We start from the raw sequence: 18,948 nt of genomic DNA on the forward strand, positions 1-18,948 counted from the left end.
AAATTCTCATTTTGGTGTTGGTAGGACCTATTTGTTAGTTTTTATTTATTTGTTTACCATGGTATTGCAAAAATTAAGGATGGCTTGACTTATGATCTGATCTGTAATGATAATTGGGAATTAGATGATTTCTAGTTGTAGCTTCTATCCTTTTGTGATCAATAAGTGGTTTTAGAACTGCATTTGCTAATCCTACGCTGCAAAGTTCGTGAAAGTATATAATTGAGTTGCAATATCTAGCCAAAAGAATAAAATAAAAATAAATAGGTAAGAGATTTTAGAATTAAAAAAATACCCTCATAATCTGATAGATTATCATATTATGAAACATAATCCGTCAGATTATGCTTGATATTTTGGCAGATTATGAAGCATAACCTGTTAGATTATAGATTATAATATGACATATTATGACCGGCGGTCGGCGTAATCTATCAGATTATGAACCATAAGCTGATAGACTATGTCTGGTGCTGAAGTAATCTATCAAATTATAGATTATAACATGATAGACTATGACCGGTGCTGCCGGTCAGTGATGGAAGACTGTTGATATCTTGTAATTTACTAATAGACCATTGAGCGTAACTTTGAGATTGTCAAATTATAGATTATAACATGATAGACTATGACCGGTGCTGCCGGTCAGTGATGGAAGACTGTTGATGTAATGACTGAGAAAATTCCAGACTTTAAATAATACAATTTATTTATTTAAAAATGATTAATGTAACTATTTTCATAATTTTAATTGTAAAAAAAGTAGAAGTTATGGAGCTAATCTTTGGGATTAAAAATTGGTTGGGGAAGGGTCATTTTTTTTCTCCCTTTGTTTTCAATATTGTGAACCTATTTTGGACAGTATTTTGGTTCAAAAAATTTAGACCCCCTTTGCTTTAATAATTTCTAACTCATCTTTTCACTACACAACCAAACGATTTTAATTTTATCCCCTTTTAAACTTATGATCAACTGCATATTTAAACACTATTTCAAACTACAAGCAAACCACACTTTCCACGCTTCGATCAAATAGTTCTACATGTTTCAAAATTTCCATTTCAAACAACAAACATTTAGGGTGTGTTTGGTAGATGGATTCAGAATTATGAATTTAGATTCTGATTCAGAATCAATATTTGTTTACAATGATTTTGAATCATGATTCAGAATCAGTGTTTAGTTTGGATGATTCTGAATCATGATTCAAAATTTGATGTGATGTTTTAAACTAGCTCAAATCATGATTCTAAAACTATCCTCCTCTTGATTTAAGGTGATTCAAACTCCTGATTTTGAATCATGATTTTAAAATCATGATTTGAACTCAAAATTATAAATAATAATTTTAATTTTAAAATCACGATTAGAATCACTTTGATTTAAATCTTCGTAATATGTTTCGAACCTATTAATCGAATGGGCCCTAAATTTTCTAATATAATATAATATATAATCTAATCTATACTATGGGAGAAAAAAAAAACACGTAGCACTCAATTAGTTAATGCAAAAATCCCAAAATATTATTGTTTTTTTTTTATAAGCAAAAATCCGAAAATATTATTGTTAATTGGATGATAGATAGACATTGACACCACTCCCACGTCAGTTGGTTGTCAAAGGAGCATATCGCATTTTGCCGCTTTTCCGACTCTTCGTTCGTTCTAAATTCTAATCTTCCTAAACTGAACAAACTCATTTGTACTCTCACTCATTTCCTAGCTTAGCTTGTTTCTCATTTCCCAATCAATCATGCGTAGATTTCTATCAAAATCTAACTCTTTCAGAAATCCCAGCTTCACATCCATCTATTCCCAGAATTCCCCAGAAACCCATCTCTGCAACAATCCAACTCTTTCAAATGGGTCCTCCCAAATTCTCCATTCGGGTCGTAATTCGAGCTCTTTAGTTCGTTTCGGACGAGTTTTCTCATCTGGGCACGGGCGAAACTTTTCCGGCTTGAGGAATTTTTCGGCTCAATCGAGGAGTTTCAATGGTGATCAGCCGGAGAGGGAATCCATCGAATATGATGTTGTTATTGTTGGGGCTGGACCTGCTGGTTTATCAGCCGCCATAAAACTGAAGCAGTTGTGTTGTGAAAAGGGTGTGGATTTATCAGTTTGTGTTGTCGAGAAAGGCGCAGAAGTTGGTATTTTTCTTTTTCTTTACTACGTTAGTGGATCGCTTATTTATTTATTTATTATGCTCCTTTTGGTTAAATTATGATTTTATGTTGTTCAACTCTAGCATTACATGTTACTTTTTTCCCCACCACTTAATTCTAACAATATGTCTTATTGGTTCCTTTTTATTTATTATTAGTTTTGTTGTGAAGATGGCATGATCATTGTTGGTGTAACAGGAAATTTTTTCTTTAAATGTCACTTTCAATATTTCAACTTGGATTGTGGATTAGGTGATTTGATTTGTATCTAACAGACTGAAGTTTCTTGGCAATATGAAAAAAAAAGAAAAAGAAAAAAGAAAACTAACCAAAGGAGTGGTACAATGAGTCATTATCACTGAATCTGAGAATGTTTGATGCATTTCTATTTTTTGCATTCTATTAAGGGATTCCACGTAGAGAAGTTATGGATAGGAATATGGGAGGATATTTGAAGATGAGGCTACTTGAAAGAGCTAAATAACTAGTTTTTGCTTGTAGGCTTCTACTGATAAAGCTTTCAAAATTTTTTCTGTTTCTTTACCCAGTGTTGGTTGGAATGGTCATGCCTTGGTTTGCTTGTTAAAGTATAAAACTATTGTTAGTCCGCCTCCTAACAGCTTAAGCTTTTGGGATGGATTGGTAAACTAACATGGTATTAGAGCGGGAGGTACTGAGTTCAACTCCCGTAATTACACTCTTTATCCCCATTTAAATTGTCATCATGTGTTGGGTCTTCAATATATCTCGGGCTTAAATATTAACGTGTTGGGCTTTCCAATTAATTTACCCACACGATTGCTCATTGTTTAGCCCACACGTGAGGGGGAGTGTTAAATTATAAAACTATTGTTAGCCCACCTCCTAACAGCTTAAGTTTTTGGGCTGGATTGGTAAACTAACAGACCTCAGAAACTCCCATAGATCCATTCAACAGAATTGGAACTAAAGGAGACTCAGGTCCAGTAGATAAAGGAAGACATTAAAGATTAGTGGGAAAATTGATCTACTTGTCTCACACAAGACCAGACATTAGCTTTGCTGTCAGCACAGTTAGTCAGTTCATGAATAGTCCGAAAGAAGAACATCAAGAAGCAGTGTACAGGATTTTGAGGTACTTAAAGACGTCTCTCGGCAAAGGTCTATCCTTCAAAAAAGGAACCAACAGGGGCATAGAGATTTTGTCAGACGCAGATTTGGTAGGGTCTTTGACTGATAGACGATTGACATCCGGGTATTGTTCCGTTGTGTGGGGAAATTTGGTCAGCTGGAGGAGTAAAAAGCAATCAGTAGTTGCACGGAGTAGTGCTGAAGCTGAGTTCCGGGCCCTAGCTCACGGAATTTGTGAAGAAATGTGGCTAAGAAGACTCCTAGAGGAACTACAACTTCCAATTAAGACTCCTATAGAACTGTTGTGTGACAATCAGGCATCCATCAGCATTTCGAAAAATCCAGTCCTTCATGATCGCACCAAGCATGTGGAAATAGACCGTCATTTTATTAAAGAAAAGATAGAGGATGGAATTGTTGAAGTTGTCTACACGCCCACACGACAGGCAGACATATTCACCAAAGCCATTACAAGAACACAATTTCACATTCTTCTATCCAAGCTGGGAATGATTGACTTACATTCTCCAGCTTGAGGGGGAGTGTGGAAATACGGTGTAAATAGAAAAGATTGTATAGCTGTTAGTTTCCTTATTTATAGGAGATTTGATTAGTTTCCCGATTTTTCTGATTTACTAGATAAATAGTTTCCTGATTTTGTTACCTTGGCTGCTAGAATCAAGGGATACAACCGGATGTGGTTATCCCCTAGGCTGTGTATAAATATTTGGCTGTATAGTACGATTTTTATGAGAATAAATAATATTATTCCTCAAAATCCTATTCCAGTTCTCTGAAAACCTTCATTGCTCCCACAAGGTCCGGGATACGAACCACCTCATGCGCACCTACACGACAAAAGTCATAGTTTCCTGCCTTCTAAAGATTGTAGGATTTGACGAGGGGGCTCCAGTTTCTAACTCGAGTTCTAGGGATTTCTAGGTATTAAAAAAAAAAAAAAAGTTTTTCTGTTTTTTGGATTGTTTTGAATTGGAAAGATGTTTTGGGTTGTTAATTTTCACTTGTTTGGTTCCTGTTTCTCTAGAGGATTCCTTTTGTTGATGATGGTATGAGAGAGAGGTTTTTGGAGATAGATTAATAGATAGGTACCATGCTTTTCCAATTCAAATCTGTCTCTATTAAGATATTTCAACTAGGAAGTACTGCAAAGTTGAGAGGAAGAGTAAAGAATTGCTGCTTCATGGCATACTCATTTGTCCTATGCATTTCAATAAATCTCTCAACTCTTTTGTAGCTATGTGTTCTTGATGAAAATGAGATAAAGTTATTTCTTTTTTTCTGTACAGTTCTTTTGTTTTTGTTTCTTTTTTGATGCTGGTTCTTGTGGTTCTACTAAGTTCTATAATTGGATGGTATAGCTTATTTTATTCTAACAGTTGTAGCTCACTGATTTCATCATGATTCCCAATAGGTGCACACATCCTTTCTGGGAATGTTTTTGAACCTCGGGCCCTAAATGAACTTCTTCCTCAGTGGAAACAGGAAGAGGTATTTGTTTTGCCCTTCATGGTTTCCCTATCAGCTTACTTTGGCTCTTAAATTATGCATGTAAAATGCTTTAACCTTTCAGAGAGATGATCATCTTCAATTGTATGTGTCCAAATTTCAATGTTTGGAAGTAACAAATCTACCGTATTGCTGATGTTGCATATATTTTCCACCTAAATAACTTCAAACTTCTTATGTGATGTTACCAAATAGGACCCTCTCTCTCTCTCTCTCTAAGTCTTGTTTGTTTAGATGTTTCTGGTTAGCTGAATATTAGGGATCACTAGGAGAGGTTGCCCTGTGAAGAAAGCTGCACTTACGAAAGTAAGCAACCTCTTTTAGGTAGAATTGTGATAGTTCCAATGTGTGCTCCATTTTTCTGGACACCAGAATGCAAGGAACTTCAGTGCTTTATTTACTCACATAGTCTAGTAAATGCAAAATAATATGAAAAAGGAAAGTCACTGTTTTGTCTGCTAATAAGGTGAGATCTATCACCTACTGTGTTACACATGGTTGTTTTGTATTTTTATCTATTTGCTGTTTATTATAACATGTATTGTTTGTTGAACTCTGTTTGCAGTCACCAATCTCTGTCCCTGTTTCATCTGACAAATTTTGGTTTCTGACAAAGGAGCGTGCGTTCTCTCTGCCATTACCTTTTGATAATAAAGGAAATTATGTCATAAGGTAAGCACGATTCATGACACAGAGAGAGAGAGAGATGTAAATACACACAATATAGCATCAAGATTGTGCATTAACTTTTTGTTATTTTATTTTTAACCATGGATGGTTCACCCTTAATTGTTCTCTTAGCTCTCCAGTTCCAAAACCTTAATGCACTATGTAGGTTCCAATTTCTTATTTGGTTTTCATTTTACCCAGAAATGCTTTTAGGTGGTTTCTTTCTTTAAGCCCATCAGTGGTAGAAATTATCATGATTCTGTTTTCTTTTGACAACCTTTTCATATTGAAAAATAACCCATTTTAGATTAATTAGAGCTTAGCTCTTGTACAGGCAGAGAGAAGTCTGAAATTAGATTTTCTGACTGTCTCTGTCTTTTATGTCAAATGCTGGTAGTTTTTACGTCTTTGGTAACCATCATCTTCTGTTGGCTTGGATGACTACTGGTGGTTTGTGTTAGTATCCCAAATACAAAAATGAAACAAAAGAATAATGAGGTCATGCACAGTATGACCTTATTAGATCCCTACACATCAAAAAGAGAGAGAGAGAGACCTCCGGCTAGTTCTATAGTTGGAAAATTATGTTGCTTCTTCTAGTTTGTGATCTAGTAATGCTTTACGCTTATTTGAATGAAAAAACTTATCATTGAACCTTGTGATATGTAGTCTGAGTCAGTTAGTACGCTGGATGGGAGCCAAGGCTGAAGAACTAGGGGTAGAAATATACCCAGGTTTTGCTGCTAGCGAGGTACTCTTGCCTATGCGTCCTGCTCATGTTTAATATATTGTTGAATATTTTATGTTTATAAGTTATATAATTAGCAGATATTGTATGACGCAAATGACGTTGTTGTTGGCATTGGAACTAATGACATGGGAATTGCAAAAGATGGTTCGAAGAAGGAAAATTTTCAGCGTGGTGTAGCACTTAAAGGCAATCTCTCTCTCTCTCTCTCTCTCTCTCTCTCTCTAATTTGCAAGTATTGACAAGCATGCTAATTGTTTATATAGGAAGGAGACATACATGCTCATATCTTCATTCTAATTATGCTTGAGAGCATGTAGGCATTTTATAATATGTTTACGGCTTAAAGTTGATCCCACTTTGAGTGTTGAACGCTTATGCTTTTGTTATATGATGTTCTTCCCTTTTGTAATCTTGTCAAGTTACTTGATACCAAGCTTCATATTACTCCGATGGCATTACTATCTTCTTTAATTTTGATCTGATTATTCCATCAGTGTAATATTTTGTGGGTACTATCAAAACTTTACCTTTGATTTTGAAACTGTCTTTATAATTCGTACTTCCACTGTTTGAATTTTTTTTAGAGAGAAAGAGACTGTTGTATTCATTGCAAATATGTGAAAATGAGATGCCATATGCTTTCCTTGTTTATATGTGATTATATGTATTCAACAGGTTGTACAAATGGATGATGGATAGTGGCTACTATGAACCTTCTTGCTAAATTATACCTAGTTAAGCTTGATGCTTTGACCACTTTAGCCTCCACATTCTAATAAAAATATGAAACGCCAATGCAGGACGAATAACTCTTCTATCTGAGGGATGTCGAGGGTCATTATCGGAGGTTTGATAGGGAAAAAGAATTGCTGCAACAAGCTGCTCAATGTTCTAAACTTCCAGTTTTCTTTAGGCACCTCTTGATATATTGTTTCCTATACTTTTTTTTTTTTTTTTTTTTGTGTGTGGCTATTACAGGAACTAATAAAGAAGTTCAACTTGAGAGAAAAGGGTCATGGTCACCATCAGACTTATGCTTTGGGAATTAAAGAGGTTATATGCTTTTATATATTTTTACTCTAGGTTAGGTAAACTCAAAAACCATTTTTTGTTCTAAAAAATTACTTCAAGCTTCAGTGTTAATGACACAATTTATTGTAAATGCTAATAAGTATAGCACGCATTCCTAACTTGTGCTGATATTTGTGGCATATCTTGTCGGTTTTTCTATAATAAAATCTTGCAGCTTGAGCTGGAAGAAGACAAAACCTTGAAGTAAAATTTTATATGTGAAGATTGAGATCCTGATACTTTTTGTTTGTTATTGTTTAGGCATATTTATAGGACTTTTTTGTTCTCTGTTCTATTGCTGCCACATTCCTTCGAAATATTTTATGGTGTTTCTTACTTCAAGAAATCTATTAGAATGATAGCGCATAACTAAAGTATTGTTTAATTGCAAAAGACTTTTGCATTAGGATATCATTCTAAGAAAGTTTGATCAACCTCACCATAAAATTGAATGCTGAGGAATCCAATTTTGGTTCTTTAATATATTGAAACCACTGTTGTTTCTATAAGATTGAGATATTAACCTACTGAATTTCACTTGTTTGAAGATACCAAAAGGTTTATGCAGCTTTCCCTAAATTCTGCTGCTCTTTGTATTTAGGTATGGGAAATTGATGAGGGAAAACATAATCCCGGGGCCGTGCTTCACACTTTGGGTTGGCCTTTGGATCAAAAGACATATGGGGGATCATTTCTCTACCACATGAAAGATAGACAGGTCCTCTACCTTAATTTATTCTTAATTTTGTGGTGTTCAGGCAAATAGCATTGAATTTTGCTGCAATAATAATGGTATCATGGTATCATTTTACATGTTTTCCAGATAGGGTTACACTCTTCTCTTACTTGATCTTTCAGGTTTCTATTGGTCTTGTGGTTGCTTTAAATTATCGCAACCCATTTTTGAACCCTTATGAGGAGTTCCAGGTAAAGTAAATTTGTAATTATATGATTTAAATGTGTCTTCCGTTTGTTGTTTGTAATGCATTTATGGATCTAGGGCCTTACATATTATTGCCCAAAAAACCTAATAGGAACAAAAAGTGATTTTTCGAACGTATCAACTATATTGGACATTTTTACCGGAGGAGGAAAGTCTGTTGAACCTATCAACTATATTGGAGATTTTTTGCTTAATTTCAAGGTTGAGAACTAACTTGGAAAAGAGTATTATTTTGGGGATAAATTTGGAGGAAAATAGGCTGTCTAGGCTGGCTCGTGTTGTTGGCTGTTCAGTTGGCTTGTGGCCTGTTAAATATTTGGGATTGCCCCTAGGCGGTAAGCCATTGCAAACAGCTTTTTGGGATCCGGTCATTACTAGAGTGGCAAAGAGGTTGGATGGATGGAAGAAAGTCTTTTTATGAAGAGGGGGAAGACTAACTCTTATCTTAGCTTCGCTGCCTATTTATTACATGTCGGTGTTTAGAATCCTCGTGGGTGTGGTTGGGATAATTGAAAAGCTTATGAGAGACTTTTTTTGGGAGGGTTTCTCGGACGACAGTTCAACAGATTTGGTTGCCTGGGAGCAAGTTTGCAAACCGAAGGAACTAGGTGGTCTGGGTATCGGGAACATAAGAAAGAGGAATGAGGCTCTGCTTGCCAAATGGCTTTGGAGATTTCCGTTGGAAAGAGATGCTTTATGGAGCAGAGTCATTGTAGGAAAATATGGCTTGGCTTCAAATGATTGGGATTCAGGGGCAGCTATGAGGGTGACATTCAGATGCCCTTGGAAATCAGTCCAATCTGTGGCTGGTAGTTTCTTCTAAAGGGTAAAATGGAAGATAGGGTCGGGCGAGATCATTCGTTTTTGGGAGGATTCGTGGAGTGAAGGAGGACCCTTGAGTTCAAGATTCCCCTCCTTGTATTGAATTTCATCAATCCAAAATCAGCCAATTGCTAGTCTTGTTTTGGAACATGATATCTGAGACGGAATGTTGGCTTGTGGGATTTTGGTTTTTCGAGGGATCTATCGGATAGAGAAGATGAGGGAGTTTATTCAAGACAGGAGATTGGGTGCCCGATCACAGTGGTTTGTTTTCAGTTAAATCCCTATTCTCCTCGTTGATAGGTGATACTTCATCTCCGCGGTTCACTTATCATGATAACATATGGAAATCTCATACCCCTAAGAAGGTCCAAGTTTTCTGCTGGCTTGTTGCTCTTAATAAGCTGAATGCGCATAGTTGTGGAGATACTAGAAAGAATGATGAGGAATTTTCTTTGGGAAAATCAGGAGGGGGATAAATCAAGGAGTTTGGTGGCTTGGGATGTAGTGTGAAGAAGCAAGGAGAAGGCGGGTTGAGAACCGGGAATTTGAAGAAGAAAAATTTGGCTTTGTTGGGTAAATGGCTTTGGTGGTTTCCTTTGGAGCAAAATTCTTTTTGGGCCAAAGTCATCAGGAGTAAATATGGGTTAAAACCAAATGGGTGGGACTCAAACCTAGTTACTAGGGGTTTTGTTTTGAAATCCATGGAAGTTCATCTCTCAAGGGTTGGTTGCGTTCCTTAAAAACACAAAATTGAGAGTTGGGGATGGGTCTAAAATTTTGTTATGGAAAGATGTTTGCTGTGAGAATGAGCCTTTGGAATCTTTATTTCATCGTCTTTTCAGAATTTCAGATTTTCCTAATGCCTCTATTTCACAAGTTTGTTTGTATTCTGAGATTGGAGATCCAAATTGGAATCTTGGTTTTAGAAGAGGTCTTAATGACAGGGAAGCAGAGGATTTGTATTCTCTTCTTCATCTAATCAATTCTCTTCCTATTCAGCCTACAATTCCTGATCAAAAAGTTTGGTTGTGTGATCCTAAGGGTTTTTTGTGCAGGTCCTTCTTTTCCTCTTTAGTTAATGGTCCTGAAATTCTGAATTTTGAATCCTTTCAATTCATTTGGAAATCTTGTGTCCCCCTTAGAATTAAAGTTTTCGCTTTGTTGGTTGCGCTTGGGAAATTAAATAATTGTGATATGGTGCAGAAGAGGATCCCCCATAGGGTTTTGTCCCCTTCGTGGTGTGTTTTGTGCAGGGCTAGTGATGAATCCATTGATAACCTTTTGTTGAATAGTCCAGTGGCAAGATTGGTCTGGCAGAAATTACTATTAGATTTTGGTTTCTCATGGGTTTTTCCTGCCCACTGCAGTTCGGTATTGAAGGAGGATTTGGCAGGTTTGGCTTTGAATTAGATGGCTAAAGTACTGTGGAAGAGCTCGGTGCTATCGGTTTTGTGGAATCTATGGTCGGAAAGGAATGCTAGGATCTTTGAGGATAGAGGAGCTTGATATTATTGACCTCTTTGAGAAAGCAAAGTTTACAGCTTCCCCTTGGGCGTAGTCTGATAAAGCTTTTAAGGGCTATCGTTTCTCTTTGGTTGTGTTGAGCTGGAAGGACGTGATTGGTTTCTAATTTTGACCATGTTTTGGCCTTTTTCCTGTTTTCTCTTTTTTTTTGTGCGTTTGGTGTGAGGATACCTTATCCTCCTCTTTTGTATTTAATATGGTATGGTATTATAGCTGAATTGCCCAAATATTGAAACCAAAAGATGCAAAACTAGGATCTCAACCTATTGAGATCCCACACACACGTTTATTCTCTGATAGATGTCCTTAGAATTTTCTCTCAGTAGCTTTGAAGTCGTCGTTTTTGTTCCCATTTTTTTTTTTTTACTATTTGAAATTAGCTACTACTCAACCTATGTTCATTGGGTTTCCTGGTGATAGAGACTTAAACATCATCCTGCAATTAAACCAGTACTGGAGGGTGGCACTGTTCTCCAATATGGAGCTCGCACTTTAAATGAAGGCGGTTTTCAGGTATGTTATACATGCAGGAACTCAAAATCAATTTAATGGAACAATTATGATGTTATCATCCCAAAGTTTCCTGTACATGCTTGCATAACTTTATGGACCTTCAGATTTAAGAGTGTGACTATAAAATTCAATTGATTGGATTATTGGAATGAAGTTTAGGGTGGTAAAACTTGTTGATGTAAATCTTCCGAAAAGAAGGAACATTGTATTCTTAATACTTCTGGATAGTAAAATCTTGAAGGATTTGAGAACAATGGTTTCACTATAGAATGCTAGGAGTTGTTAATTGTAATGCTTTTCATGAAATTGCAGCTACAAGTGGCAGAAAGACGAAGAGTAATTGTTTTTCTTTCTTTCTCTTAGTTTCTAATTGTAAACTGCATATGACAAATGACATTTTGCGGCTGGTTTTGTTGTACAAATACAAATATGATGCTAGTTAAATTTCAGTCTATCCCATATCCAGTTTTTCCGGGAGGAGCACTTATTGGATGTTCAGCCGGCTTCTTAAACGTTCCTAAAATAAAAGGAACTCATACTGCAATGAAATCAGGTACTTCTTATTTAATCTTTGTTGAAGTATAAAACTGTTGTTGGCCTTCCGTCTTTGGGCTTCAACGGACGTAGCTTTCAAGCATTTTTCATTATCTTTAATTTTGTTAAGTTGGGAGGATGTGTTGAGATCAACTGTACTTTTTTCCCCTATACTTTGCCTTTTGTTTTACGTTTGCTCTTTGTGTTGTTCTAATTGAAGATGGATCCCTCATCCATCTTTAAACTTCATTTGTATTGCAATTTTCTTTATAAATGAAGTTTTTGTTCTTACAAAAAAAAAAAAAAAAAAAAAAAAATTTGCCTGTTATAATAATTTTTCTCAAATTTGTCCTTTTTTTTGGGTGTTTTTTATTTTTTTTGGCTAAATGATATATTTTTTTAAATGGTTAGTACTTCACCTTGGTTGCTTATTGCAATCTTCTATTTTTTTTTAATGTTTCCCCAAATGTATGATTTTTTCAAACTCTTATGATTGCTATTTAAGTGTTCATCCAAAATATTACAGATTCTACTCATACTGTCTTTATTAGGCAAGTTAAGAGCTTACTCAATAACAAAAGCAAAGTAAAACCTCAAGCACAAAAATGCGTATGGCACTTTCCCCATGGTAGTCATTTTTAGTGAGGTTAATAGGTTTGTCCTCATCCCTGAGGAAAATTTCTACAACAACAACAACAAATACAAGCCTTAATCCCAAATTAATTAGGGTCAGCCATATGGATTTCTCGTTTCCAGTTTTTTCGTATTAAATACGAGACCCTCCTAAAGCCATAGATCTTGAAAGTCGTGCCTAACTACGTTAGCCCAAGTAATTCTTGGTCTACCCCTCGCTCTCCTAGTACTAGGTATTTGGATGTTCTCCCAAGCACGAACAGGTGCATCTAACGATCTACGTTGTACATGCCCATACCACCTCAGACGGTTTTCCCGTACCTTATCTTCTATTGGTGCTACACCTACTTTACTACGAATAACTTCATTCCGTATGCGATCCATCCTCGTATGGCCACTCATCCATCTTAACATACGCATCTCCGCCACACTCATCTTGTATATTTGTTCTCTTGATGGTCCAACATTCACTACCGTATAACATAGCTGGGTAAAATTGTTGTCCTATAGAATTTTTCTTTCAACTTAATAGGCATCTTATCATCACATAAAACTCCCGTGGCATTCTTCCACTTAACCCACTCCGCCTTAATCCTATGTCCAATATCCTCATCTATATCCCCTTCACACTGCACTATAGACCCAAGGTACCTAAATTTCCTAGAAGCCCCAATCACCACACCATCTAAAGAAATTCTATCACTCTGATCTCTCAAATTACTAAACCTACAATGCATGTACTCAGTCTTCGTTCTACTTAACTTAAATCCCTTCGTCTCAAGAGTCTGTCTCCATAGTTCTAAATTACGGTTAATTCCCTCCCGATGTTCATCAACTAGAACTATATCGTCTGCAAAAAGCATACACTAAGGAATTCCATCTTGAATTTCTCTTGTCAGCTTGTCCATCACGATAGTGAAAAGATAAGGACTAAGAGCAGAACCTTGATGAAGGCCAATCCAAATGGGAAACTCTTCGGAAAATTTCTAACAAAAAATTAAAAAAAAAATCTACCAAAAAATCAATTTGACATGAATTTTATCTCCTCGATATTCTGACAAACCATTCACATGTTCTAGTTTGAACATAATCGAACCATACAGTACATAGAGAGTACTACTATGTATGATGCTGGTAAACTTAGTTTGGCTTTTGTTTTTCACACGTTGTGTAGCTAACTGCTTCATTCTGAAATCTCTGAATTCTAGACTAATGAAATAGGATACGCTTTGGGAAAATGCCTTCTGAATTATAATTATAGAAAAAAAGGAATCAAGAATGTTTTCATCTGTGTTCTAAGTAGAAATAATTTCTTGGAGATATTGCAATCTAATGTACATAGCTTACAGTACTAAATATTACTTATAGGAATTCTGGCAGCAGAAGCTGCATTTCATGCTCTTCATGAAGGCTTGAGCATGGAAGCATACTGGGATAATCTACAGAATTCATGGATATGGGAAGAACTATACAGAGCCCGGAACTATCGACCAGTGAGTAAATCAGCAGCTTCTTTTTTTGTTTTTTGTTTTTGGGTCTTTGAGACTTTAAATAATTATTAGTTGGTTTCCAAAATTGAAATTGTCATTCTAATTGGGCTTTCACTTCTTTTAAGCTGTAAAATTACTCTTTGACCATTGCCAGTGTGGAGCATGTTCGATAACCATAACTGCGTGATAAAGCAGTTACCTAGCCTTTATTGCAAAACATTTTAGTCTTTCACATTCTTCTATTTCACAATTTTACAATCTGCATAAGTTGTCATTTGCTTTTCTAACAAGATATACGGACACTAATAACGTGTTTGCTTGCAAGAAGAAGGTATATACATGGTGAAAAGGCATGCAACTCTTAAGAGTAGAAATGCAAATTTTACGTAGTCAGAAACAGCACATTCACACGAAGAACATTTTGATCCAAAAAGCATCACCTATAATTTCTCTGCTAATCATATATTTTGTGCTTGGATTTTGTTATTGTGCCTGTGAGCCATAGGTCTTATTTCGTCGATAACTGTATTTTTGCGTGGTAGAATCTGAAAGGGCTTTTGACCTATGGATTCTTAGAGCATAGATTTGTTGTCCTTTTGAGAGAGAGGTAAAGCTTACGACTCGATAAGTACTTTTGACCCCGTTCATTTCACCGATTCGAGTTTTGCTACAGTAAAAATCTCTCAGAAACAGTCATATTTAACTTTTTTGGTACAGTAAAACGCTCTTACATAAAGTCACATTTCAACTCGAATTAAAAACTCAAATTAGCGAACTAAATGGGCCCTTTGTAAATCTTATATGTGTTGAGAGGTCAATGTATGAACTTTACATAGTTCAGTCTGCTGAAGACTTGCATGTTTTTTTTTTTTTACCCCCCTCGAACTCTATATCTTCTTATTTTCCGCATTTTGTTGTTTGAACTATTCATGATCCCGAATTCTTGTTTTCTCCACACACTTTTGCTGTCAATATCCCCTTAAAACCATCTTGGAATCCTCATGTGATCTGCTATCCCGAATTTCCAGGTAGCTTTTGTCTTCAAAAGAAATATTTGTATAGATATATATACACACACATATGCACACACACACACACACACACATAAATATATTTTATGAGAAAAACTATATTGATTAAATGAATCAATTACAAAAAAGAGGATAAGGTATCCTCGCCGAAAAGAAGAAAAACAAAACAAGATACAAGTATAAAAAATCAAGAAGCTTATGAAAGCATTTTTGTTTCCTTTCAAGAATTTCTTTTGATCGTAAAATAACCCCAAAACTGTTTGTGCCTTCCTAATCTCCACAAACTGTTTGTTCCTCACCAGAGTCACCACAACGTGCATTTTTGAGAGAAGTTTCTGTTTTCTATTTATTTCTTTTTTATCTGCTAAATTCTTAACTGACCAATTCACAATGTTTGAGGTTTTGTGATGTCACTAATCCTTCGTTATTTAAATTTGCAGGCATTTGAATATGGACTCTTTCCTGGTCTGGCCATCAGTGCTCTTGAACAGTAAGATTACTATGTTGTAAACATATTTTCTGTATGAGATTTTATTTTATCTGATCTTCTTTCTTGGTATACACCATGCTAACAGCTTTTTTTTTTGCCTATCAGCTATATACTGAAAGGGAAGTTTCCGTTCACACTGAAGCATGGAAAACCCGATCATGAGGCAACAGATGTAAGATGCCATTTGGAACAACATTAATTCATGACACAACTCACACTAACGTGCATTGTAAAATATTTCTTGTTCGGCACTGGGATCATCAGACCATGGGAAATAGTTTTCTAAACGAGCTAATGATTGTGAATTGTTGTTGTAACATTTATGAATGTTGAAGTTTTCATCACTTCGGCAGCAATTTACAAAATATGAAACTGTGTCCATCAAAGATACATAACTGGATAGAAAACTGTATGTATGGTTTACCCCAAAACTGAATTATTTCAGGTCAACAAAGATTGATTTTTCACTTTCATGCATGCAGGTTGCAAAACTACACCGTCCAATTCATTATCCAAAACCAGATGGGGTTGTGTCTTTCGATGTTCCCACCTCTCTACACAGGTTACAAATACAGTTTTTAACTTTTAATTCATGTTTATCTTTATTAGGGAAGCAATGGAACTGTTGAAATAGATAAGTGACCCACCTTGTCTCTTGTTAAGTAGCATATCCTACAACCTTGTTGGAGGAACAGCTGAACGGCCATGAGTGTTATTTGTCAAGTTGTGTAAAGATCTGAAAATCAGTGTCTTTTCTTTTGATTTTCAGTGCGACAGCGTGACTCCTATCGTCTGACCATGAAAAGCTGGGGTTCGCCCTGGATAATTGTACTAATTCTGTCATTGTGATCATAATAATCACTATCTCCTTGACACAATAGAAAGTATTTGCATTGGTGGTTAATTTAAATTGAACAGTATCAATATTCACATATTTAATCTTTCCTGGAAAGTATTATATCTAACCTGCATACGAGCAGAGTAGTTTGACATAGAGACCTCACAGTATTCTTGTTATATCTAGTTGCGGATAGCTGAACTCATTTCCTCATAATTCTTTCAATTGGATAATATTCTTGTTTAAAGAAGTGAAAGAAGGCATCTTTAAGAAGCCCAAAGTTTCTAGAGATTGCTTCTTGTATTCCATTCTCTCTTTCTCCACCTTTTTTTTTTGGAGCAACTGACGTGTATTTTCACCATCCTTTTAGGAGCAACACTAATCATGAACACGACCAACCAGCTCACCTGCGCCTAAGGGACCCGAAAATTCCTGAATTTGTAAATCTGCCAGAGTACGCTGGACCTGAGTCACGCTATTGTCCCGCACGCGTATACGAGTAATGTGTTACTTATTTAGCTCTGTCTTTTGATTAATCTCCTGTTCTGTGAATTACATCTTATTCAACTTAATTGAGAATGTAGGTACAACCCAGACGAAGAGGGTCGGCTTAGGTTGCAGATCAATGCTCAAAATTGTCTGCACTGCAAGGTGAGTTATTCAGCAAAGCCTCTTTTCCCATCCTCCATTAAATATTTGATTTTATTCCTCTTGTTCGGTATATGGCTTACCAGGACGATTTCATTTTTTATACCTTCAAAGAAAATTGAGGATGCTAAATAGCCCGATTGTACTGTTTTCTTGTCATTTTAAAGCCTAGAGTTATTTTTATATGTATGTCTGTCTTGTCATGAACCGTCACGAATTTAACTAGAGCTAGAACTCCGCGAGTGAACGCAATGAAGCAAACCAGGGTCTCACTTAACACACAGCACTTAAGGATGAACACCGGTTGGTGATCGAAACCAGCCAGAAGTGAAACTAAACCGACCATAAGGAAAAAAATAACTAAACACCGACCGAAACTATTTAGTCAGTCGATTACAGTCGGTTCTGTTTGGTTTTTGCAGAGAATTCTTCTTTTTTTTTTAATTTTTAATTGGAATTCGTTTAATGGAGTGGTTAAGGTAAATAATTCTCCTTACTTTCCAATGCGAGAAACTTAAGTTTTCGACGCATGCTGACCATCAAATGCTAAAACCACAACGGTTCATTGACCGACAATGGTGGTTTTCGACACATGCTCGAGATAGCTCACGTTGCTGCTATGTCATGTTTCAGGCATGTGATGTCAAAGACCCGAAGCAAAACATAGAGTGGACCGTGCCTGAAGGAGCCGGTGGCCCCAAATACTCTGTTATGTAGAAATAAGCAATGCTCTTGTTTTTGCCAGCTGAGGAATAAGGATATAGAACTATGTATATATACTTGATATTGATGCTCAGTACTACAAAATAAAAAGTAAATCACATGCAACATCTCCGGGTTAGTCTACTATGACGACTAAAAAATCAGTGCTTTTCTATTTTATTATTACTTCTCCCATTTTGTCCCCAAATTTTTAAAACTCTCACTTGCCCCTTAAATTTGAATTAGTCCCACTTAATCATTTACATTATAACTCTTGTTAAAAATAGACAAAAATAATAATAATAATGGGTCAAGCGAGATTAATTCAAAATTTGAAGGGCATTGACAGTTTTTAAAGTTAGAGGATAAGGTAAGAATAACCTAAAATCCGGGGGCACAGATGAGATTGATCCTCCTCTTTTTTTTTTCTTTTTTTTTTTTTGAACTTCCTAACCATAGTTAATGAAAGATTTACAATAATATCTTGCAATACTATTAGATAAATTTTAAGAAATTTTTTTAACAAGATTTTAGAATTAATACGATGGTATTACTACAGTGAATATTTACTTATTTTATAAAGAGTAGAGGGAAGCGTTCAATTTTCATATTAAAAACAAAAGTATCCATGCATCTCTTCTTTTTTTTAAACGGGATGCAGAGCTAAATGACTTTTTTTAGTGGATTTTCTAGTAAATGGTCAAAGTTCATGAAATTAGAAAAATGACTGATTTTTGTATTAACTTTGATCCCTGATTAACCATGGTTTATCACTTATTAATTACTGTAAAAAAACGATCATTTTCCTAAAGAATAAAAAGTTTTGTTATTTGGTAAAATTTAAAAGTTTGGTCATTTAGTAAAAAGGTGGTAAAAAAAAGTCATCTAATTTTCCCTCTTTAAACCTATTTGGGCAATGTAGCTCGGCGTTGTCGCAAGAACTTCACAACCATGGCGAGGTTGTATTCTATTACTGGTGGCGATTAGTGTTGGAACTTTAGACGGGCCGTCTGCAACTGCCCGAAAAAACCAATTTTGTGTCTGATGCCCAACCTGACCTGCCTAAAATTTTTGGACCGCCCACCCGAGCCCGAGATAATATACTATTATTTAGTAATTATATTTGTATATAAATAATTATTAAGTTATTTTGTGTTAAAATTATATAAAAACTAAAATCAATATTCAACACACATTATTAACACAATTTAATAAATTAATTTTGTATATTAATTTTTAAATTCGTAATTCATGATTGCCTTATTAAAAACCTTACCAAGAAAAACCCAATTGGGATAAAAACTTGGTAAGGAAAAGGAGTACAATCATTTTGTGACGAATTATAAATTTTACAAACTTACAAAGTCTAAATATACAATTACAATGTCGAAAGTAAATACATATTTACAAATTACAACTTAATTTGAAGCTGAAGGATCATCTTCAAAATTAAATGTTAATCTATTAAATTCATCGATCCAT

The 18,948-nt window shown here is 35.5% G+C and overlaps 1 protein-coding gene across 1 annotated transcript; it reads left to right on the top strand.

The window, feature by feature from the left end:
• Positions 1-1,617: 1,617 nt before the first annotated feature.
• On the top strand, positions 1,618-17,596 carry LOC21399191 (electron transfer flavoprotein-ubiquinone oxidoreductase, mitochondrial). The gene is made up of 18 exons (XM_024170080.1): positions 1,618-2,152; positions 4,710-4,786; positions 5,370-5,476; positions 6,143-6,224; positions 6,302-6,410; positions 7,025-7,071; positions 7,203-7,277; positions 7,897-8,013; positions 8,154-8,222; positions 11,008-11,100; positions 11,551-11,653; positions 13,636-13,760; positions 15,229-15,278; positions 15,384-15,450; positions 15,761-15,840; positions 16,487-16,615; positions 16,701-16,767; positions 17,398-17,596. The coding sequence occupies exons 1-18, from the start codon at positions 1,756-1,758 to the stop codon at positions 17,479-17,481; spliced, it is 1,878 nt and encodes a 625-aa protein (XP_024025848.1). The 5' UTR covers positions 1,618-1,755; the 3' UTR covers positions 17,482-17,596.
• Positions 17,597-18,948: the final 1,352 nt, after the last annotated feature.

The sequence above is a fragment of the Morus notabilis genome, unplaced genomic scaffold (assembly GCF_000414095.1).
Source record: "Morus notabilis unplaced genomic scaffold, ASM41409v2 Scaffold985, whole genome shotgun sequence".
Lineage (NCBI taxonomy): Eukaryota > Viridiplantae > Streptophyta > Magnoliopsida > Rosales > Moraceae > Morus > Morus notabilis.

Coding starts and splice junctions, on each gene's coding strand:
- LOC21399191 (XM_024170080.1), top strand. CDS start 1,756: ATGCGTAGATTTCTATCAAAATCTAACTCTTTCAGAAATCCCAGCTTC. Junction 6,411..7,024: donor GCGTGGTGTAGCACTTAAAG/GCAATCTCTCTC, acceptor ACGCCAATGCAG/GACGAATAACTCTTCTATCT. Junction 7,278..7,896: donor ATGCTTTGGGAATTAAAGAG/GTTATATGCTTT, acceptor CTTTGTATTTAG/GTATGGGAAATTGATGAGGG.